This window comes from Sciurus carolinensis, chromosome 3 (assembly GCF_902686445.1).
Source record: "Sciurus carolinensis chromosome 3, mSciCar1.2, whole genome shotgun sequence".
In the NCBI taxonomy this organism is placed as follows: Eukaryota; Metazoa; Chordata; class Mammalia; order Rodentia; family Sciuridae; genus Sciurus; species Sciurus carolinensis.
In genome coordinates, this window is record NC_062215.1 from 15,321,034 (window position 1) to 15,344,440 (window position 23,407).

Here is a 23,407-nt window from a genome sequence, read left to right on the forward strand (position 1 = left end):
ATATAAGAAAGCACTAATAAATTCAATAATTATTTACTGAGAACTTCTGACATGTACGGCAGTGTTTTAGGTACTAGATGTACATTTACGAACAACAGGCACAGTCCCTATCATTAAGGAACTTTACAGCTTCATGGGGCAAATAGTTTAATAAAATCATGGCAAATTAAATTCTGTGATAAATATAATGCAGACAAGACAGAAGATGCCATAAAAAGAGTAAGTGCTATATATTTCAGAATACATTTGGATTTTACTTTTCCTGATGACACTAATTCTCTGCTCATTGACAATTTACACTTTACAACATATGCAAGAAGTACCTTAAAGTAGCCATAGACGATGGGATTAAATAATGATCAAAACTGTCCCAAGAAATCAATATCTAATAGCTAATGTATCCAAATCCCTAATCTATCCCTATTCCTAACATGGTGGGCTACACACAAATTAGACAAATATTTATCTCTCTCTTAAATCTTGGCATTCTCTTAGCATTTTCGTTGCACTGTTTACATTTTCCTTTATTATCTATTCATTATAAACTGTTTATTTTTATTTTATAAACTGTTTATTTCTCATCTACTTCAACAGGACATCTCTTTTTGTCATAATTAATCAAATAAACCCAACAGAGTTGTAAAAAACTACGATTAGCTTGGTCCAGTTGTCAAAACAAACTTGGTTACAATTCCACTTCTTAAAAATTACCTAAATTTTTCCTTTCCTGATGAATACTGTAAAGTGAATGACTACTAAAAGTGGAGGTTAATATTTGTCCTAATAAGTGCTAAAGAAGTTATATGAGCTTCTACATTCTCCCCAAACTGAACTCCTGATTATGAGACTCACTGCCTATCAGCTGTTGAGAAGAAAATCAATGGCCTCAAGCTCATCTTGAGGTTTTAAGATGAGCATCTGGTTTTAAGGTCCTGACCCATATTTCTTATTTCTTTTGGGAAGAGTTGAAGATTAGGGGAAGAAATAAATGAATGAGTGGCAAAATACCGACAATTCTTAAAACAGGGGGATAGATACATGGGGGTATGTTTAAAACTTTACACAATAAAGGGTTGTTGGGCTTGGGCACACAACTTTTGGGACAAAAGCATGCTTGAAATATGTCTGTATGGATGGCTAGGTATTCTTGTCCTCTGGTGATCTCTAGCTGATGTACCTCCAGCCTGAGCCGTCATATGAGCACATGTAGATGTAAGCTCAATTTGAACCTTAAAGGAGCCATCCAGGCAACCTGTCCAGGTAAGAGCCATTTTAACCAATACCTATAAAGTCTACGAGTAGGGAAAAAATGCATAATGTTGGTTAAAAATTCTGCTGTACACGTACTGTGCTCACAACACAGTAGGGTACAAACATAATGTAACAAATGTAGAAAAAGATTCTTTGTACCTGTAGTCTAGGCAAAATCATATAGAGGGTTTCATTTGTAAGTATAAAATTTGTAGCACAATCAAAGAAGCATGTTAATTATTTAGACATTTGATAATGTTTTCAGAATTTTAAAAAACTGAAAGGAAGAAAATGAAAAAAAAAATCATCCACTTCTTTTAATTGAAATGACTATGACCATATAGGTATTAGGGAGAAAAAGAGTTCAAGGAATTCACCTTATATAAAATACTTGGTCTATAATGGCTTTTACTTGTACTATGTCAGGTAAAATGCTGATAAGAAATCCAAATGAAAAGTCCTTTACAACTACAAAATATATGATTATGACTATGACCCAAATAACTATCCTAAAACTCTTTTCCTTTCTTTAGTTTTAAAAAAAAAACTTAATTTGTTATCACCTTAAATAACACTGTCCTTTGAAAGAGACAGCCATTTAAAAATGAGATTTAAAAGGATCCATATTAAAAGATTAAATCTCAAATTTCTCTGAAAGTATTTGACGTGGATAAAAGAATATCTTCTCAAGATTGGCTTGGCACTTGGCCCTTAACCTTGCAAATGTAGTCTTGAGATCTATAAAACTGTCAGCTTGGCCTACCACTAGTGACGAAGTACACTTCTACACTTGAAATTTTATATTACAATGTGTAACAAAAACACTCATAACTCGGCAAAAGTGAGGCACTAAGCAACTCAGTGAGACCCTGTCTCCAAATAAAATACAAAATAGGGCTGGGGATGTAGTGTAGCTCAGTGGCTGAGTGCCCTGAGTTAAATCCCCAGTTCCTCAAAAACGAAAACAAAAAACACTCCTAAAACTAAAATATAAACAGAATAACATTATCCTTTACTGCCACCTGATTACTGAAATTTTTCAATACAAGTTCATTGTAGATATTTTAGAAAATGCAGAAATGGTAATAGTGATTATAATAACTAATAATGGAAGGGTGCTAATATCTCGTTTGTTTTATCCAAGTTTATAAGCAAGTGGCATATACATTATTTTGCTTAGTCACAGTAAAAACCATGTAATAGAATAAAAATACGTATTTTATCACAAAGTTACAAATAACTCTTTTCAACCAACAACTGTTTTATTGTTTTTTAAAAGTGTTTTTATTGCACTTTGTAATGATATGTAATAGTGGGATCCATTTTGACATAATCATTCATGCATGGAATATAATTTACTCCATTTCAGTCCCTGATGCTTCCTCTTTTCCTCCTCTCCTTCCTCCTGCTACTCCCCTTACTCTCCTCTACTGGTCCTTCTTTTTTTTTTAAATTGGTGTTTATAGATAATAGTAAAAGTGGAATTCACTGTGGTATATTCACATATGTAAATAGCAGAATTTCTGATGAAAGTATATTTTATGAAAGTTAAACACAGTACATGGTAGTTAGACGAGTCAAGTCAAACACAGGTCTAACTATAAAACCTGAGCTCTTATTTACTAATGTATGAAGCCCCAAGAAAGAAAGCTGAAACTACCTACAATCCCATCAACCAGATACAAGCTTGTAAGCATCATCTCACAAGTCTTACCCAACAACCCCAGTCCTAGACAAATCACCCACTTAAGCAACCAATGTTCCAGTTTGGTGTAGTCTAGGTATTTTTTCCTATGAAAGTATGTATGTATAACAAGTAATATATAAAATTCAGAAATGTCATACTATATGTAACATTGCATGAAAGGAAATTGAGACATAGAAGTTATATGACATGTTCCAGATTACAAGACTAGTCAGAGAAAAATCAGAATTAAAACATAATAAGACGTATTTAACTAAAATGACCCTACTTTAATTTTTTTTCTGATTATTTAGAAAATACTTCAAGAAGGGCTGGGAATACAGCTCAGTGGTAGGGCGCTTTCCTAGCATTGAGAGGCCCTGGGTTCAATCCCCAGTACAGGGAAAAGGGGTAGGGGAATGAAGGAAACAGACGCTTTTAAGGGAGTGTGCTAGGGCTGGGGTTGTAGCTCACTGGTAGAGCACTTGCCTAGCATGTATGAGTATTTCTCAGTATTACATATAAATAAATAAAATAAAGGTACATCAACAACTAAAAAATATTTTAAAAAGGAGTATGCTATACTAAGAATTATCACTCTAATAATAGATTTAGCTAGTATTTTATGAGAATTTAGTATGAGCCAACCATTCTGCTAAGTGCTTTATGTATATTAATCTGATTGAAGTTATCTCCGTTTTTCTACAGATGAGGAAATGTAGGTTTAGAAAGGCTGACTTACTCAAAATCACACAGGTAATATAACAGGCAGAAAAGCTATAAAGTATAGAATAAATCTGTTCTCTTACTTTAGGAATTATTCTATTGAAATAACTGCTATCAGTTGGCTACCCTTTTTTCATAAAAATAGATGTGGCCCTATCTCATACATAGAAACTGAATTTTCTACCTCTCAATCTGAGGGTAATAATGCATACTTAGAGAATCTACACAGTAATAGGGTTAGAAGGCAATATATTTCTGGAATATATGGTGTGCACTTCAAGTGGTCAGCAATAAAACCTGCTGGTGACCCTAGACAAATCACTTTAATTCTCTAAGTCTCAGATTGCCCATTGTGAGACAATATTTAAAACAATTCCCTGAACATCCCCAACTCTGGTAATTTAGTCACGTTAACACTATTAATCATCTCCATGATTGCAGATGCAGAAAAAAAGTATGTTGTTTACTTACAAATTTCCCACATTTCCTAGATATAAAAAAATCTGATCTGAGGAGTAATATAACAGATCAGATATTCTAAAATATAATGCTATGTAGACTGAAGTACTCAATTTATTATGACACATATTCTGGATCAACAGCTGTATATCCCAAAGTAGCCTTCCTTAAGACTTTGCAGGCTAAGCAGTAATGACAATGACGTGGTCTATTTTGATCTACAATTTCCTTTTATGTGTAGGACAACACAGAAACGTTAGACATGAGTACAGAGGTGCCAAGTACAAGTAGAAAACTAAGAAAAAATATGTATGTCTCAGGCACACTTCCAACCCAAAATACAGACACCAAGAGCTTTAAGTTTAAATACAGAAACAACATGAACAATTACTTTCCAGAAGTCAACAACAGTAGAATAAACCCTACAGACTTCTAGCCTTGTTCACTGTATCATTTGTAAGATGTTTATACTAGCCCTTCAACTTTGGTTCTTAAAAGTATGGAGCCTCTAACAGCAGCTCAGTCATCATCTGGGAATTTGTTAGAAATGTTTGACCCAATCCAGACCCACTGAACCAGAATTTCTGGTGTTGGGCCTACCAATCTGCATTTGGACGAGTCTGCCTGGTAATTCTTAAGTATGCTAGAATTTGAGAACCACAGGTGATAATGAGTAAAGCTGGTGGACAAGAAGATATCAGAACACACTAGCTTTAAATGCATTATTATGTAGGAATATACAATGACATATGTTCATTTTTCTGTTACTATATCTTATTTAAAAAAATATTTAAAAAGTCTGACTTGGTATTTGTTTTGCAGAAGTACAAAAAATTCTTTCTTTCTTACCATCTGAAGGTTCCATAATTGAGCCTATGAAGTAAACTGACAGCAGGACAGTTTGAGAAAAGGCATACAAACTAATTATGTACAAAGGGGCATCAGAAAAAGTAAAGTAAATACCCAAATACCCAGTGAGATCTAGAAGTTCATATGCTGTTCACAGAGGAGAGTGGAGAGATGACATGGGAAACTTAGGGAAGAGCAAATGATTTGGGAGAGAGATGAACAGGCCCTCAGAATAGGTAGCCTGTGACAAAGTTTGCCTGGGCATGGTGTAGACTTCCTTTTTTTTTTCTTTCTTTTTCTTTTTCTTTCCCCTGTAACAGAGTAATCTCCCCCAGTAGGATGAGACTCCCTGGGAGGGGATTCCTGACAACTGAGTTCCTTTTTTGAAGAATCCATCTTTAGGCAGATAAGGAAACTTCAGAAAAAGTTCCTCCGTGTACTGCTTTGGGAAGAAAGATAGGAGGGCAGAAAAAGTTCAGGGACACCTTGGTTCTGAGGCTGCTTCTGAAGCCTTCCAAGCTTCTTTTGGTTCAAAGTACTCAGGATGCCAAAGAACCACTTTGGGGTATACTTTTCTAAATTCCAACAGTTTGTTTTATGAGTATGTGCATTAATTCAGGTTTATTTTTAAACCTATGACGAGACAACAGCTTCCAAATCTCATGTTGTCGCCCTCAATAGAAACTTATTTCCAAAGGGTCTAATGCCTTTATTATAAAAGAGCAAACCATTATGAAGTTTCTATGCTTTAAGTCTGATTCAGATTTTAAAAAAAAGACTACATAACATGGCAATTAGCATTTTGGCATCATGTTGTAGGTTCTCCCTGGCTTTCTAAAAAAATCTTAATTGAGGTTTAGTTGGTTCAATTTTATATCAGCAAAGAATTTATGCTTGTGGAAAATATGCATAAATAATTACATGGATAAAACTGTCCATAGCTATTAGTACTGACATTCCAACAAACATCAGCTACTTGTTTCATGACAATAACAATAGCTAGATCAGATTAAGGATGTTATGTGAGAAATAAGAAAGTGAAAAACTAGACTCCTCTAAGAGTATTTTAACTTGCAAATCTGGAAAACAAAAGGACTCGAGCTGGTAATAGTTGGTAGAGTATTTTCATAGCATGTGCAAAGTCCTGGGTTCAATACCCAGTTACCCACCCACCCCAAACCCTCCCATTAAAGAACAAGCCTTAGGAAAAAGGCAGAGAGGTTAATGCATTTATTTATTTCACTTTGGAACACTGAAATTTGCATGAAGAAATGCAAAACAATATTCCGGTGCCTAAGAAGTATGACCATACCTGAAAACATGTTAAAGAGCTTTTGTTCCTTTTGGAAACAGGAAAGCTGTTTCCTAATACATAAACATTATTGAATAGTCATCTGTAACAGTGGTTGAAGTTCAAAGTTTAATACTCTGAGAGTGAAATTCTCAAGGTCTTTCAATATTTTAAAAATTGATTAATATAAAGTCAAATGTTTTTTGTTTCATTAGGTTTGGCCCAGGTTTCTCCCATTGTTTGTTTCTTGTTTTAGCTTGTTCTATCTGGCTTCAGAGATACATTATCCTGACATTTAAGATCAGAGCTATTGATATCTTCTCTAGAACTAGGAATCATTTTACTCTGCTAACCCCTAATGCTGTAAATACTAAGTGATTGTATTCATGCTGGTTAACAGCAATTTTAATGAGCAAGAATAAACAAAAGACCCAAAACCAAATCTTCTAAGGTCCTTTACTAACATTCAGATCTGTATACTCAACTAGAACTGTGAACACTACTGACACAGTTCTATAGACTCACTCTAGAAAGAGTGTAAAGGATGTTGCTAGGCAACGCATCTAAGTCTGAAAGCATCTAAGCATTGATAATGAGTCTGTCTCAGTTTGGCTCCCACACAGGAAGGGTTTTAGTGAAGTCCCACATGTGTTTACATGCCAGACATAAGAAGAGGTATTTCTAAAAGTGAGTGTCCAAAAGGAATTCAACTCAGGAATCTATTTCTTTCCTAATTCAAGTTTAATGTTTTCAACATCACAAGTATTTCCTATAACTATCCAGAATTCTAACAGAAATTAGGCACAATAGGTCATATGTAAAGGTCCAGTGTTGAATGAAGATTCATATTCATATCTTCAACATTCCCATTTGCACAAGGCTATGACAAAATCTCTTCTATTATTTCAAATCACAAAAATAACTCAAATTATTTTCTTTTGAAAACTATCTTTGAAATTGCTTTCAATATTTACTATTATTATATCAAAAGTCAAAACAGAATTTCCAATAAAAACTATATTCTTTAGGAGAATATATAACCGGTTGTAAAAGAGTTAACATGATTTTATGAGTAGTATACATGCAAAACTGTGCTCTGCTGGATGGGCCTGATCCAATCCTCCCTCTTTCAAAGCAGACACTCTGCATGCATGCTTACCAGGGCAGTATGCGTCCACGTCCAGTTTCTGAGCTGAAGTGAGGGTTGGGGAGCCAAGCTCGGATTCTGGAATTCGTGGGCTCTCAACAAACTTTGCCTTCCTCAGAGGGGCTAAGGACAAAGAGAGAGAGCCAGAGAGGGAGGGAGGAGAGAGAGAGGAAAATAGAAAGGAAGGGAGAGAAAAAAAGTAAAGAGAAACAGGGAAAGAGAAGGGGAAGGGAAAGAGAGAAACATAGAGGGGTCATGAGTAAGGGGAACAGCAGGCAACAGATGGAAGCACTTAAATGAACGACACACTCTGTCAGACTCAGATCAGGTTACTCTTTTTTTGTGCCAGAAAAAAAAAAAAAATTAACTGCATTCTTCATAGAGGAGATGGGTATTGCTAAAAAGTCACTGAAAAAGAGAAAAGCTAAAATCTAATATTCAAAACTATAAGCATAAATTGTGATTATCTGCTATTTCTGGCTCTTTTCTCTCTTTATAAAGCAAAGAACTTTCCTCTTTTGGCTTTTAGTGCCATTAAATATAGGTACTAACTAAGGAAATGATGGGACTAAATTTAAAGGTTTTATTCATGATAACTGTCTGTAATCAAAAGATTGTCTTTATCCAGAAAGCTGCTTTAATACTCAGTGATGATAAACACCAAAAGTAGGATTAAATACAAGTCATCACTCCTAATCTCTACAGTCTAAATCAATCAATGCAGTGTTCTGTCACTAATGTAGGAAGTTGAAACTCCTAGCAGACTAAAATATTAACTAGGCCATGCCAATTTGATACTGATACTAAAGAGATATAATTTAGTTACAAATTTAATCATGAAGTCTATGGAATAGTAATATTCCATGCGATGGAATTCATTCATTATTATAAGGAATGAAGTACAATTTATGAATTGAAAGTTTTACTTATTGAAAGCACATATCAATTTTATTTACTGATTTTTAGGAGAAAATTAAGAAATACTGTTAATGTTTATTCAAATAATGTTTATTTTGTTTTGTTTTTTGGTACTGGGTATTGAACTCAGGGGTACTTTACCACTGTGACATCCCCAGCACCGCCCCTACCCTTTTACACTTTGACACAGAGTTTCACTAAGTTGCTTATGGCCTCACTAAATTGCTGAGGCTGGCCTTAAACTTGCAACTGCCCAATGCACTGGAATTATAGGTGTGTGCCACTGTGCTAGGCTCAGTTAAGTATTTTAAAAGTTAAAATTATGAAGATTGCTATGGTACTTTAAAACTGAGTTCTATTAAATAAACTTTAATAAGGTGAAATGATTTAGCATAGTACTAGTACAAAAAGATCAAATGAATGTGAAATTGCTTTGTATGCTTTATATATTAGTGTCATAACTATATGCGTCTAAGACATGTAAATGTTTAAGATCACATTGCCATTTTTTGTTTTTCTTTTTCCAAAAGTTCCTGCATGTTCTTCAAAATCCTCATTCCTTATTGACCCACAAGGGATTCTGTTATTCCTAAATATGCTGTAAAAGAATTATAAAACTTAGTCATTCCAATGGTCAGAATTATTCTTTATTTTCTTTAGAAGATAAAAATGATAAAGTATTTAAAGGATATAGAAATAATTTTTAAATGTGCCAATATTCAAAACCTACAGACAACTAAATCATAACTTAAACCTTAAATTATGTGTGTGTACATATATATATATATATATTTCAAGTATATGTTAAAAATACAACTTAAAGTCTGTCACTGTCTCCGTGGCAACAGAGGCCTAACTTCAGGGCACCAACAGGATGATTTGTATCCAAAGTAAGCTTTGGGACAGCAGAACTTTCAACTCTGCTAAGAGTGTAATAATATTTGAGTGTGTCTTTTAAAATCAATATCACAAATTAAGTGACTAATAGCCAACATCCAAATCTCTTTCATTATATTCTCACCAACTGATTAAAAAGTAACAAAACATTTTAATTCAATATTGCATTTAGGAGAAATGATTATAATTTTATTCTTAACACTTTTAAGTCCTTTACTAGAATTTTATTAAAGTATTATCATGGCCTCAGAATAACTATACCTGCTGAGTTCTGACAAAGTCAGCACTGGTTCCTGATCAAGGGACTCTCTATATCTAAAAGTTCTATTTAGTAAACTTTTGGAGTAATAAACAGACAGAAAACAGCATTTTAGAGGAGAAATATAAGAAAGAAATTGAGAATGGTAGAAAAACTTGAGGGAGGTATGAGGAGTATACAAAATTTATGAGAGGAAGTCAAAGGGAAAGATCAGGGTCCTAGAAATCATACAGAAAAAAAATAGCTGAAGACTATGAAAAGAGTATGGACTAAATGGTATTAATCAGAAATTGAATACATTATGGAAGAGAAAACATGCAATTTTTTATTAAAATACATAATTATCTAACAAAGACAGTTATTTTTGATTTGTGAAGCCTAATGTCATACTGACTCCCTTCTCAGGGAATTCCAGCTAAGATTATCTTTAAAGCTCACAAATGATATTTAATCATTTCTTCTATCTACCTTTACCACTTCCTCATCCATGGGGTACTCTGTGTGTCTAATAATAAAGTTAAATTATTTTATAAAGGAGATGGTAATGGTGCTATTATAGATAACAAATGTTATTCGTAAGCCAGTCAAACACAGGAGATACAATCACAGAAAATGACAGGTTGTCCAGTAGTCATAATACCTCTTGGTAGAGAAAAATAAAAGGATCACTTAGAAGATGTAGACTGTATTTTTCTTGAAAGCCTAGACTATTTTAATAAACTTCATTGTAAAAATGGTATATAAGATAATTCAGATAGGTAAGAAGAATTTTACTGATAGTTGAAATAAAAGTGGTTGAGTAAGATGAATAAAAACAACTAAAACCAAAACCAGATATTTTATTGTGATGTAAGAGCTCACAGGAAACTACTACTCTGAGAGGTTCCCTCCACTGGGAACATGATTTTTACACTGTAAGAGACTTGACTTTGGGAATCTGGCAGAGGTTGAGGAAGGCTGCATGTGGATTTGGAGGACAGGAATGATGGTTTGAAAGTCATGGAGCAGTGATGACTATGGCTATGGAAAATGAAGCAAGCAAGTGGTTTCAATGCACAGTATGTAGAGGCAGTATAACATGGTAGCACAACAATAAAGGAGTTGGATAGTACAAGAATTAGGGTCTAGGCTTTGAAACTAAAAAGGCTAAGTTAGATTCCCACCTGTTCCATGTTTCTTAGCTGTAAGAATCTTTCTGTGTGCATGTTTCCTTATCAGTTATTTTGGGTTAATAACAGTACCTACATCATGGATCAGTTGTAAAGATTACATTAATTCAAATTAAAACCTCAGAGCAATGCCCAGCACCGAATATTACTAGGTTTTGTAGTGCAAAACAGATTTATTAAGGATAGACAATAAGGGACAACAGAAGACTAGGATCCATTGTTAGCTGTTGCCCCAGGGCTCAGAAAATCTGCTCAGGATGGATAAAGTCTTGTCTGTGTGTGCCTCACTTGCACCACAGCAGAGGAATCTTGGAAAGCCGTCTATCCTGAGTGTTACACCCTCAGGTCATTTGAGTCACTGGGTGAGAGCATTAAAGGGCATCCAGTTATTGGCAGGGGACTGGGAACAGGCCCAGGATGTTCCAACCAGCTCTTCTTTATCTCAGGATGTTACATTTCCAGCACATTCTACCATTATTCTTGAAAACTAAGTGAGAAATGGTGAATATTACTGGTTTTGCTGTGTCAATATTAACATCACAGTTTCAGCATGATTTGGAAAATCTGAATTTTGTGTGTGTGTTGCGGGGAAAGAGGGAGTAACACAAAAATGTCTAAGATGCTAGAGGGAAATGTTATAGCTTGGATGTGAGGTGTCCCCCAAAAGCTCACGTGTGAGACAATGCAAGAAGGTTCAGAGGAGAAATGATTTGGTTGTGAGAGTCTTAATCTAATCAATGGATTAATCCCTGATGGGATTAATAGTGGTAAATGGAGGCAGGTGGGGTGTGGCTGGAGGGAGTGGTTAATTGGGGGCATGGCTATGGGGTATATATTTTGTATGTAGAGAGTGGAGGCTCTCTCTCTGCTTCCTGATCACCATTTGAGCTGCTTCCCTACACCACACTCTTCCTCCATGATGTTCTGCCTCAACTCAAGCCCCGAGGAATGGAGCGGCCTTCTATGGACTAAGACTTCTGAAATTGTGAGCCCTCAAATAAACTATTCTTCCTCTACAGTTGTGCTGGTCAGGTCATTTAGTCACAGCTGCCAAAAAGTGGACTAAAACAGGGAAGGAGAATAACAACAATATTCATTGTTTAAAAAAACTAAGAAGGGTATAATGTTGAAGTAAATATAGGTTATGCTTTAGAAAGCAGTAAAATGTTCAAATTAAAATGGTCTAGGTGACACAGTGGCTGGGGAGGCTGAAGCAGGAGGATCTCAAGTTCAAAGCCAGCTTCAGCAACTCAGTGAGGCACAAGGCAACTCACTGAGACCCTGTCTCTAAAAATACAAAAAAGGGCTGGGGATGTGACTCAGTGGTTGAATGCCCCTGAGTTCAATCCCTAGCAACAAACAAAAAACCAAAAACAAACAAACAAACAAAAGGTCTAGGTTAGACAATGACAATTATTCCCAAGATCTCTTGGTAGTGTGTTTGTCTGTGTGTGGGGGGGTGTTCCTTTGACAGCAAACAAGAGCAATCAGATCTATCGCACAGGACTGTCAATAGTAAAAAGAAAATCCACCTATGGAGGTTCCTGTGTACACTGGAATGACGTTGATGATATTGATGCAAACCTAATTCAAACAAATAAAACAGCATTAAAATAAGAATTTAAAATAACTATTGAGGCATTTGTCTTTGATAAAGGTTTCAAAGCAGAAAGGAATTTTTAAAAAGAGAGTAGCACAAGAATTAGATACTCATGAAAGAATTATATGGAGACTGACAAAATCAAAGGAAAGGTCAGAAAAATGAGAAATGAAGAATGAGCTGGGCAGAGTGGTGCATGCCTATAATCTTAGGTACTTGGGAGGATGAGGCAAGAGAACTTCAAGTTCAAGAACTGCAAGCAAGACCCTGTCTCAAAATAAAAAATAAAATAAAAAGGACTGGGGATGTGGCATAGTGGTAGAGGAATTTATCCCTGGGTTCAAGCCCTAGAATGGCAAAAAAGAAAGAAAGAAAGAAAAATGAAGGTGGAATATAATAGGCAGAATAACACAAAGTGCTGATGAAGGAAAAATTCTGAGATATCCTAAACTTTATTACAAGGACAAGAGGAAGGAGTGGGGAAAGATATAAGGGAAGTTAATCAGTTCACAGTTGCATGTAAAACCAACAAAAGATGACTTCACATTCCTGGAAGTGTGATGAAACCTTGATTTAATTCCCATCAAGGCTGACCACCAGTGCCACCAAACCCTGTTTATGTATAAACTTTCCAGACTATTAACCCCAGCCAATGCAGAAGCAACAATTATTACTCTTTATGAATTGCCTTCCTATTCCCAAAGCCTTCCCATCTTTGCATTGTCCCACCCCTCTCCTATCTATGGCCAATGAAGGTTCAGTGTAAACATCTTGTGCTTTCCTTCCTTAAATATTTCATTTCGAAAAATATTATTAGTTTTAGGTCTAATGAACATTTTTCTAATAATCCTGCAGCAGAAATTTGTCCCAGGACCTGTTCTTTTTTCAGGTTAACACCTATAATGGCTTGATAAACCATTTTATTTCAGAGATAGTTCAGGCTTAAAAGTTTTGCTTTACCAGTATCAAGAAAGTATTTTCGATTCATAACTCTTAGTTAGAGGGTCTTCTGTTGTCTGATATTGTGAGCTATCAGACCAAAAGGGTAACAGTGCCGCTAGGATGAAGCTCATGAGATTTTTGATGAAAATGAGTCATGAAATTGTAACCATTGAATTGAAGAATGGAACACAGGTCCATGGAACAATTACAGGTGTAGATGTCAGCATGAATACACATCTTAAAGCTGTGAAAATGACTCTGAAGAACAGAGAACCTGTACAACTAGAAACATTGAGTATTCGGGGAAATAATATTCGATACTTTATTCTATCAGACAGCTTACCTCTGGATACACTACTTGTGGATGTTGAACCTAAGGTGAAATCTAAGAAATGGGAAGCTGTTGCAGGAAGAGGCCGAGGCCAAAGGTAGAGGAAGAGACATGGCTATGGAAGAAGAAGAGGAGGCCCTAGGCGATAATGTGTCTCATGATTACTGTTCGAAAGTAATAAATGACTTGGGATATTTTTTGTACAGGTTTTGTTTGTTTGTCAGTTTTTTAATAAACGTAAGTGTGGGGGGAAAAAAAGAAAGTATTTTCACAAAGTAGGATTTGAAATATCAAGAATATTTAATAAGATTAGTCTAAAGATAAACTGGCAAATGGAATAAAAAAATTCTTAGTTTTGGAAAGAAAAGAAGCATAAAGCATCCAGATTAGAAAGGAAGAAGTAAATTATCTCTGCTTGCAGATTATATAATCTAACATGTAGAATACCCTAAGAAGATTCCACAAAATAAATTAATAAAAGTAATAAGTGAGTTCAACAAAGTTACATGATCACAAAAGTCAACTGCATTTCTATACACTAATAATGAATAATCTGAGAAGAAAACTAAGGAAACAATTCAATTTAAAATAACACACACACATAAACACACATGTGTGTGCACACAGTACTTAAGAATAAATGTAACCAAAGAGGCAAAAACACTTGTATGCTGAAAACTTTATAAAATACTGCTGAAACAAATTAAAGAAGTCATCAATTAATGAAAAAGCATCCCCTGAAAGACTTGTTAGGGTGGCGATACTACCCAAAATGAAAGATAGATTCAAAGCAATCCCTGTGAAAATCTCAATGACCTTTTACTGCAAAAATAGAAGCACCCATCCTACAATTAACATGAAATCTCAAGGGACTCCTGAATAGTCAAAACAGCATTGAAAAAGAATAAAATTGGAGTCCTCACATTTCCTGATTTCAAAACTTACTACAAGGTTACGGGTGTAGCTTAGTAGTACAGAGTGTGTTTATCATGCACAAAGCCCTGAGTTCAATGGCTGGCATAAAAACAACAACAACAAAAACAAAACTGTATAGGGGCCCTACAAATTGGGGGATTTAAAGGAAGACCTAGTCATTATCTTGATTAACCTAAATTTTGTTATCGCTCTGTGTTTCTGTGGGCAGTCATGCTGGAAATGGAAACTGAACAGAAACTGCCCCCCAAATCCTGGTACCAAGAAGACACCACCAGGACTTCCAAGAACCAGACCTAGAACCAGGTCAATCCAAATTGCTCTGCATATGCATACCACTTAGTTTTCTGCTTTTGTTCTTCCCCCATATAATCCTGAAACTGTTTTTGGTATGGAAGACAATTTTCAAGATCAACTGTCTTCCTATTCTGGTCCAGCAGGAAATAAACCCCTTTCCTGCTTCATCATCATGATGTCTGTTAACTGGACTCTAGAAGAAATAGGTGGTCAAACCTAGTCTGTCTAGATCTCTAGAGTCAAGCCTCTGTTTGAAGACATTTGTAACACAACTTACTGCAAAACTTCAGTAAGCAAAATGTTTTGGTACTGGAGTAAAGACAGACATACAGACCAATGGAACAGAATGGAGGACCTACAAACCCTAAGATCATATAATTTTCAACAAGAGTACCAATACCATTTAATGGTAAAAGGACAGTCTTTTCAATAAATGGTTTTGAGAAAATTGAATATCTTTCTGCAAAAGAACGAAGCTGAACCCTTATGCCACATAGAAAATGAAATGTAAATGGATGAAAGACCTAAAAATAAGAGCTAAATCTATAAAGTACATGATGGTAAACAATCTGAACTTCAGAACTGTCAAGGAAGTGAAGAGAAACAATGGATAATGTATTGGGAAAGAGAAAATGTGACTTTAAAAAGTTTAACAGATCTTTCATAGGTAGAATCCTATAATATTATTAGCATTTAAGTTCCTAAACATTTATTCAGGGTACCATGAATATCTGGAAATAAATGGAAATAGATGCTTCCAACCTGTCCAATGTGCTGATTAACTGTTATCATGAACATACTTTAATGATACACAAAAAACATCTTGAAGAAAGGAAGAATGTCAAGAAGCTCTTCCTGTTTAGTAATGTATTTCCTTCAAAATGGAAGATAAAGAAAAGTTTTAAAAAAGGTAGTTTTTAAGAAAATTATAGATTTTGTATATTTACCTTCTTTTAAAGTTTCATGAAGAGTTTTATGGTTGCAAAAGTAACGGGGAATTGGCTTATTGCACTCAGCATGATATTCTCCAATTCCATCCATTTATTTGCAAGTGCCATATTATTATTATTATTCTTTCTGGCTGAATAATATTCCATTGTGTATATATACATCATAGTTTCTTTATTCATTCATCTGCTGAAGGGCATCTAGGTTGGTTCCACAATCTAGCTATTGTGAATTGAGCTGCTATAAACATTGATGTGGCTGAGTCACTGTAGTATGCTGATTTTAAGTCCTTTGGGTATAAGCCGAGGAGTGGGATGGAGAAGAAGAATGGAGGAGCTTTAGATTATGTAGAAGGAAATGAGAGAGAGGGGGTGTGTGAAAAATGGTGGAATGAGACAGACATCATTACCGTATGTATATGTGTGATTACACGAATGGTATGAATCTACATCGATACAACAACTATAGAAATGAAATGATGTACCCCATTTGTGTACAATGAGTCAAAATGCAGTCTGTAAAAAATAAAAAAAACAAATCACTTCTGAAAAAAGTAACTGGGGAAAAATACATTCACTTTATATCTTTAAAAAGCAGAACTAAAGAGCAAACTAAAACCCAAATAAGCAGAAAAAGGAAATAATAAAGATGAAAGCAAAAATAAATAAAATGGCAAATAAAAAATGAAGAAAACAATGAAAGCAGAATTTAATTCTTAAAAGAAAATTAACAAAATTAAAAAACCTTAATCTGATGAAGAAAGAAAAACTGACATGCACTACCAAAATCATGAATAAAAGGGGATATCACTATTGACTCCACAGAAATGAAAAGAATCATAAGTGAATATTATGAATGATTTTATGGTTACCAATTAGATAATTTAGATAAAATGGACAAATTCCTAGAAAGAATAATCAAAATTGATAAATTAAGTGATGGAAAAATCTGAATAGATTTATAACAAGGAAGAAATTGAAGTAGTAATTAAACATTTTCCCACAAAGAAAAGCCCAGTCCCAGCTGGCAGCAATGATGAATTCTACCAAATAAGAAGAAATAACATCATTCCTTTATAATCTCTATTAGAAAATTAAGGAAGAATTTGAGACAGAAGTGGCCTAGAAAAGCTGGTTACTTCAGGTACATGTGGCTAGATTTTTATATCAACAGGATATAAGAAATGTGCACTGATACCTGAGTTATGGATTTAGTCAATTGAAATAAATATTATCACACTTTATCTTGAGAAATTAATTGATACTATTTAAAGTTTTGTCAAATAAAAATGTTTAGAAACTAAACTTTCTCTAACATTACATTTATTGATGATAGTCTTCTTATAGTTTTATACATAATTTAAATTTTTGCTCTGATCTTATTTGGTATTCCAAAGCAAAATGAAATGTAAGAACACTTTTTTTTCTTTTTAATTAATTTTTTGGCCTAATGAAAATACTCTTTTTTTTTTTTTTTTTTTTTTTTTGGTACTGGGTAGGTTTAACCCAGGGACATTTTACCAAGAATTACAGCATCCTGAATCACTGGGATTACAGGTGAGGGCTACCACGCCTAGCCGGAACTACTCTTAAATTTTTTTTTCTTAGCCAGGTGCTACACACACACCTATAATCCAGGTGACTGGGGGGGATTGAGATAGGAGAATCCAAGTTTGAGTTCTGCCTAGGCAAATGAAGAAGACTCTATCTTAAAATAAAATTTAAAAAGGGCTGGGGAACTATAGCTTGGTAATCGCCTAGCATTTGCCAGGCCCTAGGTTCAATTCCTAGCACTGCTGAGAAGAAAAAAAAAAAAAATTGAAAAAAGTATTTCAGTGGTAGAAAAACAATGTTTGAACTTTGTTTTAGAAAGACCAATAGAAGCACTGGGAATACAGCTCCATGGTAGAATGCTTGCCTCACAAGAGTGAGGCCCTGGGTTTGATCCACACCACTGAGGGGGTGAGGGTGGGGGCTGGGGGGGGGAACCAGTGGAAAGAGATAAATCTATTTGGGACTCTATATTTCCTCTTTTCTTTGTAATGAAAAACTTCTCAAGCTCAATTCTAATGCTAGGCATATATCTCTAAAAAATAATTATTCTGATTTCAAAAATGCTAAGCAACAACAAATAAAATAACAAGATGTATATGTTTATTTTTCATTTTTTATTTACATTTTTACCTAAGCTCATTTGACCAACATAAAATTTTTTCTAGGAGGAACACATTAATCCTATTTACAAATGGGAAACAATCATAAGATCTCTTACACAGATCACCGTAATTAAGTGGTCAATGATAGATTCATATCCAGGTATTTTTATTTCAATTATATCATTTCATTCATATCATTTTTCCTCATGGTATCAAACTCATTTTAGGACATAAGAGATAATTTTAAATGATCCTTAAAAAGGCAGTGTGGAATTACAGAGTGTGGCAGACATCATGGTGCCTACCAACATTCTGATCTCATGCCATTCTAGGCACAGGGGTGACTGTAATTGCTGGCTATTGTGGTATGTAGGAAGAATTCTGTGATTTGTTCTGGCTAACATGATTACAGTAGAAGTAACTATGGCCCCTGCATGATTCTAATGGCCTGTCTCTTCCTCTAGAACAAAAGTCATGAAGAAAATCTCATGGTGAGATAGTGAAACTGCAAGGCTAAAATAGCCTGGACTGCTATGTATTCCCACATAAGACAGCTGTCCTGGAAAGCTATTCAAACTTGCTGGGTAAACTAGAAATAGATATTTGTTCTGTAAAATCACTAAGATTTTTAAGGTTCTTTGTTATGGCAGCATAGTCTAGTCTATTTTAATGAATGCAATAGCTACAAAGTTATCCTGTTTTCCATTATCTATCTTTCCAAATATGTCAAGAAGAAATTTTTAATGTGGTACTAATATCAGCTAATTCTCCTTTTTAACAAAAAAGAACAGCTTAACTTCAGACCAATTTGAGGGTTAAAATAGGTTGAATGTTCTAGTTAATATTATAGTTATGGCACATGATACTTATTTTCCAGTTTACTGTTTCTCTTACTTAAATCTCTTTTAAAATAAATTTATTTAAATAAAGCATAAAATTCCAAGAAAATATTAGGTTAAAAACAAGTACAGCTATAAGCAGGTAAAGCAAAAATCAAAACGATGTTATGCCAAATGAATAAAATTGAGAAAAAGTGTACTATAGCTAACTGTATTTCAACAGGGCAATTCTTGATTTATTTCTTCCTTTTTTTGCCCATGCTGTGTTGTGAACAAAACATTTAGGCAACTACATTTAAATTGGTATTCAATATAAAGGGAAGCATTGATAAAATATTTTCAGATTATAAGAACAATGTATTAGAGTCATGACTGGAATACTAGTTAAGTAATAACAGAATTAAGAGATAACAGGTATAGAGAAAATATTTAATAATTAAACTAAAAAAGAATTCTCACATGAATAGACATAGTTATTTGAGCAAGTTTAATCAGAGCAGTCTTTTACAAATCTTTTCTTCCATCTTTCCAGAAGGGCCAATCTAGTTCTGCAAGCCTTTAATGGCCTTCATTTCCACTAATGGCATAGTCTGAAGTCAAAAATGTGGAGAAAGAAGAACAACTAAATCTGTGTGTTTTACATATACTACACAATCTCTGAAGACTCTAGTTCAGGGTTATTATGCAGCATCCAAGTTAGATAAATGTGGAATGTTAATATAGAAAAGCTATAGTTACTTGGTTAAACCCAGAGTAAATAATAAAGTTATTCTTAAAAGTTTTATAGTGACCCATAGTGAGTTCTCACACTCAGTTTCTAAATTGTGCTATCATGATTGAAAATATGTGAAAGGTTTCAATATGGCCACTCACTAACTTGGCACCAAAAGAAAAATCTTTGAAAAAATTGTTTCTGATGATGAATAAAGAGAAAAGGAAAGATAGATAAGATGGAGAAGAAGAAAATATTTCATTTCATAGGATGGAAGAACACAGACTGATAAGAAGATAGGGATGTGATGCCAAAGTACATAGAATAAAGTAGCCCTCTAACTTCCAGGCAGACAAGAGCTAGCACCAGATCCACAGTGTAAAAAGCAGTGTTTTCATCTTAATGAACTAGTGTACATACAAATTATTTGATAAAACTAAAGTCTCTCAAGCTCATTCACCCTGTGTATCTGGAGAAATTATGCTCCTCTCATAGACATATCACCACAGTTCCAAGACAATCATTATTTCTTCTTTAATTAGGGTAGACAAAGAGCTGAAGTGAACTATAATCTCAGTGCTGATCAAAACAGAACAGATTTTTCACTCGAAATGGATGTTTAGTCAGAAACTCCTTTCTATGGTGTAATCCCACCATTATCTTTGAGTCTCAGAGTTCTTTGCTAGATTCTCTACAATATGTATTCTCTAATCTGTTTCCTCAGTTCAGGAAGACTGTCATTCTCTGCTAGAGTTCTCCATAGTCAGAATACCTTACTGCAGAAAGGTGGGTTCGTCTAGTTCTTGTCCCCCACCCCAGCCTTTCTCTCAGGAATCACATCGCCATGCTGTTAACTGTCCAATATCTGAAAATAGTTGTTTCCAATCCAAGGCAAGTCCAGCACTGATTAAGTCAGCATAGTGGAAAGCAGCCTTTCTTGACATTTTAATCGTACCTTTTATATATTTAGTATTCAGAATATGTCTGAAAATAAAAAAGGGACCTTTGTTTTACATACCTCTGTATCATTAGTAGTAACTATAATAGTGCCAGGCACAGTACAAGTGCTATTATTTGTTGAATGACTTAACTAGCTTCTAATTTTTTTTGTATGGTTTTGGAAGAATAAATGATCTGTTCATGTCTTTCCTTTAGTGACTAAAGCTGAAGAAAATTGGCAATTCTAAGCAGTATTCAAGGAAATGTAAGAATAGGTGTGCTCTTCCCACATAAGTTCTATTTTCATGCAACTGTGTTATGCCACACAAAAGATATACTAGACATGTTGATTGGTGGACAGAACACACCAGTAATAAATAAAATTACTCATACTTCTTGCCTCAGTTGTTTATGCCCCTCTCCCTGCCCCCAAATGGATAACTGATATTTAAAGAGCAAAAATTATTTTTTTCGCAGAGTGCAGACTAGAATAGTGCTGGTATAAGTTGTTTTATTTTTTGACAGGGAAAGGTACAGTATGTTGGAGAAGAGGTGCTTAGAATAGGAGAAAGCTAGAAACAAGTTTATTTTTGAACATTTTACCAACTCAGATTTAAAACTATGTTAAGTTATATATTAGATCTAGGATTCTGGTGTTATAAAATTTGAAGTACAAATTCTACTTATTCTATTATTTACATAGAGGTCATTAAGTCATTAAACTCTTCTAGATTATAAGCTCTTTAAAGGAAGGGGTTGTAGGATAATCTCAGAATAGTGCTTTAAACGTGATATAAAATGCATTTACACTGCTGTTTCCCCTTTTGCATTAGGTATCAATGATGGCTAAAAATATGCTGCCTAGGTAAAATTACATAAAATTACCAGAAAAAAATTACTGTTACACATACTTAAGAATTGAGAGAGAAACAAGACTTGGATAGTAATGATGTATATATATGGTCAGCTGTACAGACTAAACTGGTTTCTCCTACACAGACCCAAAAGGTCTAGGATTAACAAAGAAAGCAATAAGAACCATGGAAGGTTATTTAAAATCTTTCATTTTTTTTTTTTTCAAAACTTTGGGAAACTGAAAAATATCCTAACCAATCAATGTGGAGGCAGAAACTGTTACAAACTGCATAAATATGAACACTGTGCCAATAAGGTAATAAAATTCTGTGAGAATAGATTAAAAGGATAACTACGGTTATACTTTTAACTACAGCTGAAAACAACTAATTATATATTTCAATATAGCTAGTACAGAGGATTTTAAAGGGTCTCAACATTCAAATGTTTGGGCGATAGATATTACAATTACCCTGATCTGATACTACTATTGAAATAACCACATTATATCTATGTGCAATTATTATGTGCCAATTAAAATAGTTTTTAAAAAAACAGGTTAAAAACAAATTAAGTCTTTATCTCACAGACAAAATGACTACTGAGAAATGTTCAAAGATTAAGTGTGAAGGCCAATAACTTTCTGGCTTGTTTTTAGAATGTGCAGTTGCTACTAATGTTATAATAGGGAACTTAAAACAGAGAACACTTATTAATTCTAACCCTGGGTGAAGAATCACATTTCTCTGACCTTAAAATATTTGTCAGAAATTGCCAGACTTTGTAAGAGAACAAGTTGCCTTTCAACCTCCCTAAGACCCTGGTATCATCTGGCTGGGAAAGAATAAAGAAGAGGCTAAGTAGATGATTAATTCCTGAGAAAAACAGGGTATACAAAGATGAGCTGTCTTCTCCAGTGCAAAGTAAATCCCCGGAAAAAACAGAGTTAGCTGAGGAACAGAACTAGCATTCTGCCAGGAAAGGCTCTGATTTAGAGGTAGGCAAGGATTTTTATTGTGACTGTCCTTAAATACACAAAGGCGTGAAATACTGTTTGCCTTGCTCTTGGTTGTGTGGTACCAAGAAGGATGATCTTTGCGTAAAAAGCAGACACCGATTTGGTTCACAGGCAAGTTTTCATACATCTCCTGCAACTTCTGGATTTTAAACTAAATAAAACACTCTGTTCATTAATTAATTTCTTTTAAGATTTGAAAAAGAAAATCTTGTAGGAGGATGAAATTATAGCAGTATTATATATTACAGTTAAAAAAACTAAAAAGCAAATCTCAAACTTAAAAATTTATATATTTTTCTTATGAGTTCTGTCATTTACTCACTGAATATATGGAAAAGAAAAAAAACAGAATTACATAAAAGTCTGGAATAACAAATGATAAGGAAGAGAACAGTAAAATCAGTTTTTAAAATTTTTGGCATTAAAACTAAATATCAGTTCCCTGGTATACAAATATTTCTACGGCTAGAAACAAGTTATTTGAGAAAGTGTCAGTGTTTATGAAAGACCAAACTCTCAAAATACTACTGAGGAGGTTCTGCTTTGTACAACCAAGAAAACTTCTATCACATGGGTCCTCCCTCAGATAATACTAGAAACTGGGAAAAAAATGTAAACTACCCAACAGTTCTAGAGGATGAACACAAGTAGACAGATTTTAGAGGAAGGTTGACACTAGAAGACTGAATTGTGATGAATCTCCATGTTTTAGCTTTTGGCCTAAAAGTGGATAGTCAACACTACATGGGGGCACTAAAACTCTGATAGAAAAACCTGTACTTTTTCTACTTTGAAGGTTATTAAAGTGACCTTCAAACATATCCATCAACTCAAAGTTTTCTATTTTTGGTGGCAAGAGCAACTAAAATCTTGTCATTCAGCATGAATCCCAAATACAGTACAATTATTAACTACAGTTTTCACGTTGCACATCAGATCTCTAGATTTCTTCATTCTGCCCACCTGACCTACATCTCTCCTTTTCTGCCCCCACTACTGCTGCTGGCAATGACTTCCTTATTCTCTATCTTTGAATTTTTTTGACCTTCCATGTACAAAAGATATCATGCAATATTTTTTTTTCCATTCTGTTATGGTTGGAAAAAAATGCTTGATATGATTTTAATTTTAAATTTTTTTTTAAAGAATGGTTCTGTGACCAAACATGAGATCTATAAAATGTGTTCT

General features: G+C 34.3%; 2 protein-coding genes across 2 annotated transcripts in view; one reads left to right on the forward strand and one right to left on the reverse strand.

The window, feature by feature from the left end:
* The window catches only part of Tanc2 (tetratricopeptide repeat, ankyrin repeat and coiled-coil containing 2), a 476,564-nt gene that overhangs the window by 265,611 nt on the left and 187,546 nt on the right, over positions 1-23,407 (reverse strand). The window contains 1 exon segment of the mRNA XM_047542811.1: positions 7,420-7,530. Within this exon segment, the coding sequence (XP_047398767.1) occupies positions 7,420-7,530 (111 nt within the window).
* Positions 13,313-13,624, forward strand: LOC124978897 (small nuclear ribonucleoprotein Sm D1-like). The gene has a single exon (XM_047542809.1). The coding sequence runs from the start codon at positions 13,313-13,315 to the stop codon at positions 13,622-13,624; it is 312 nt and encodes a 103-aa protein (XP_047398765.1).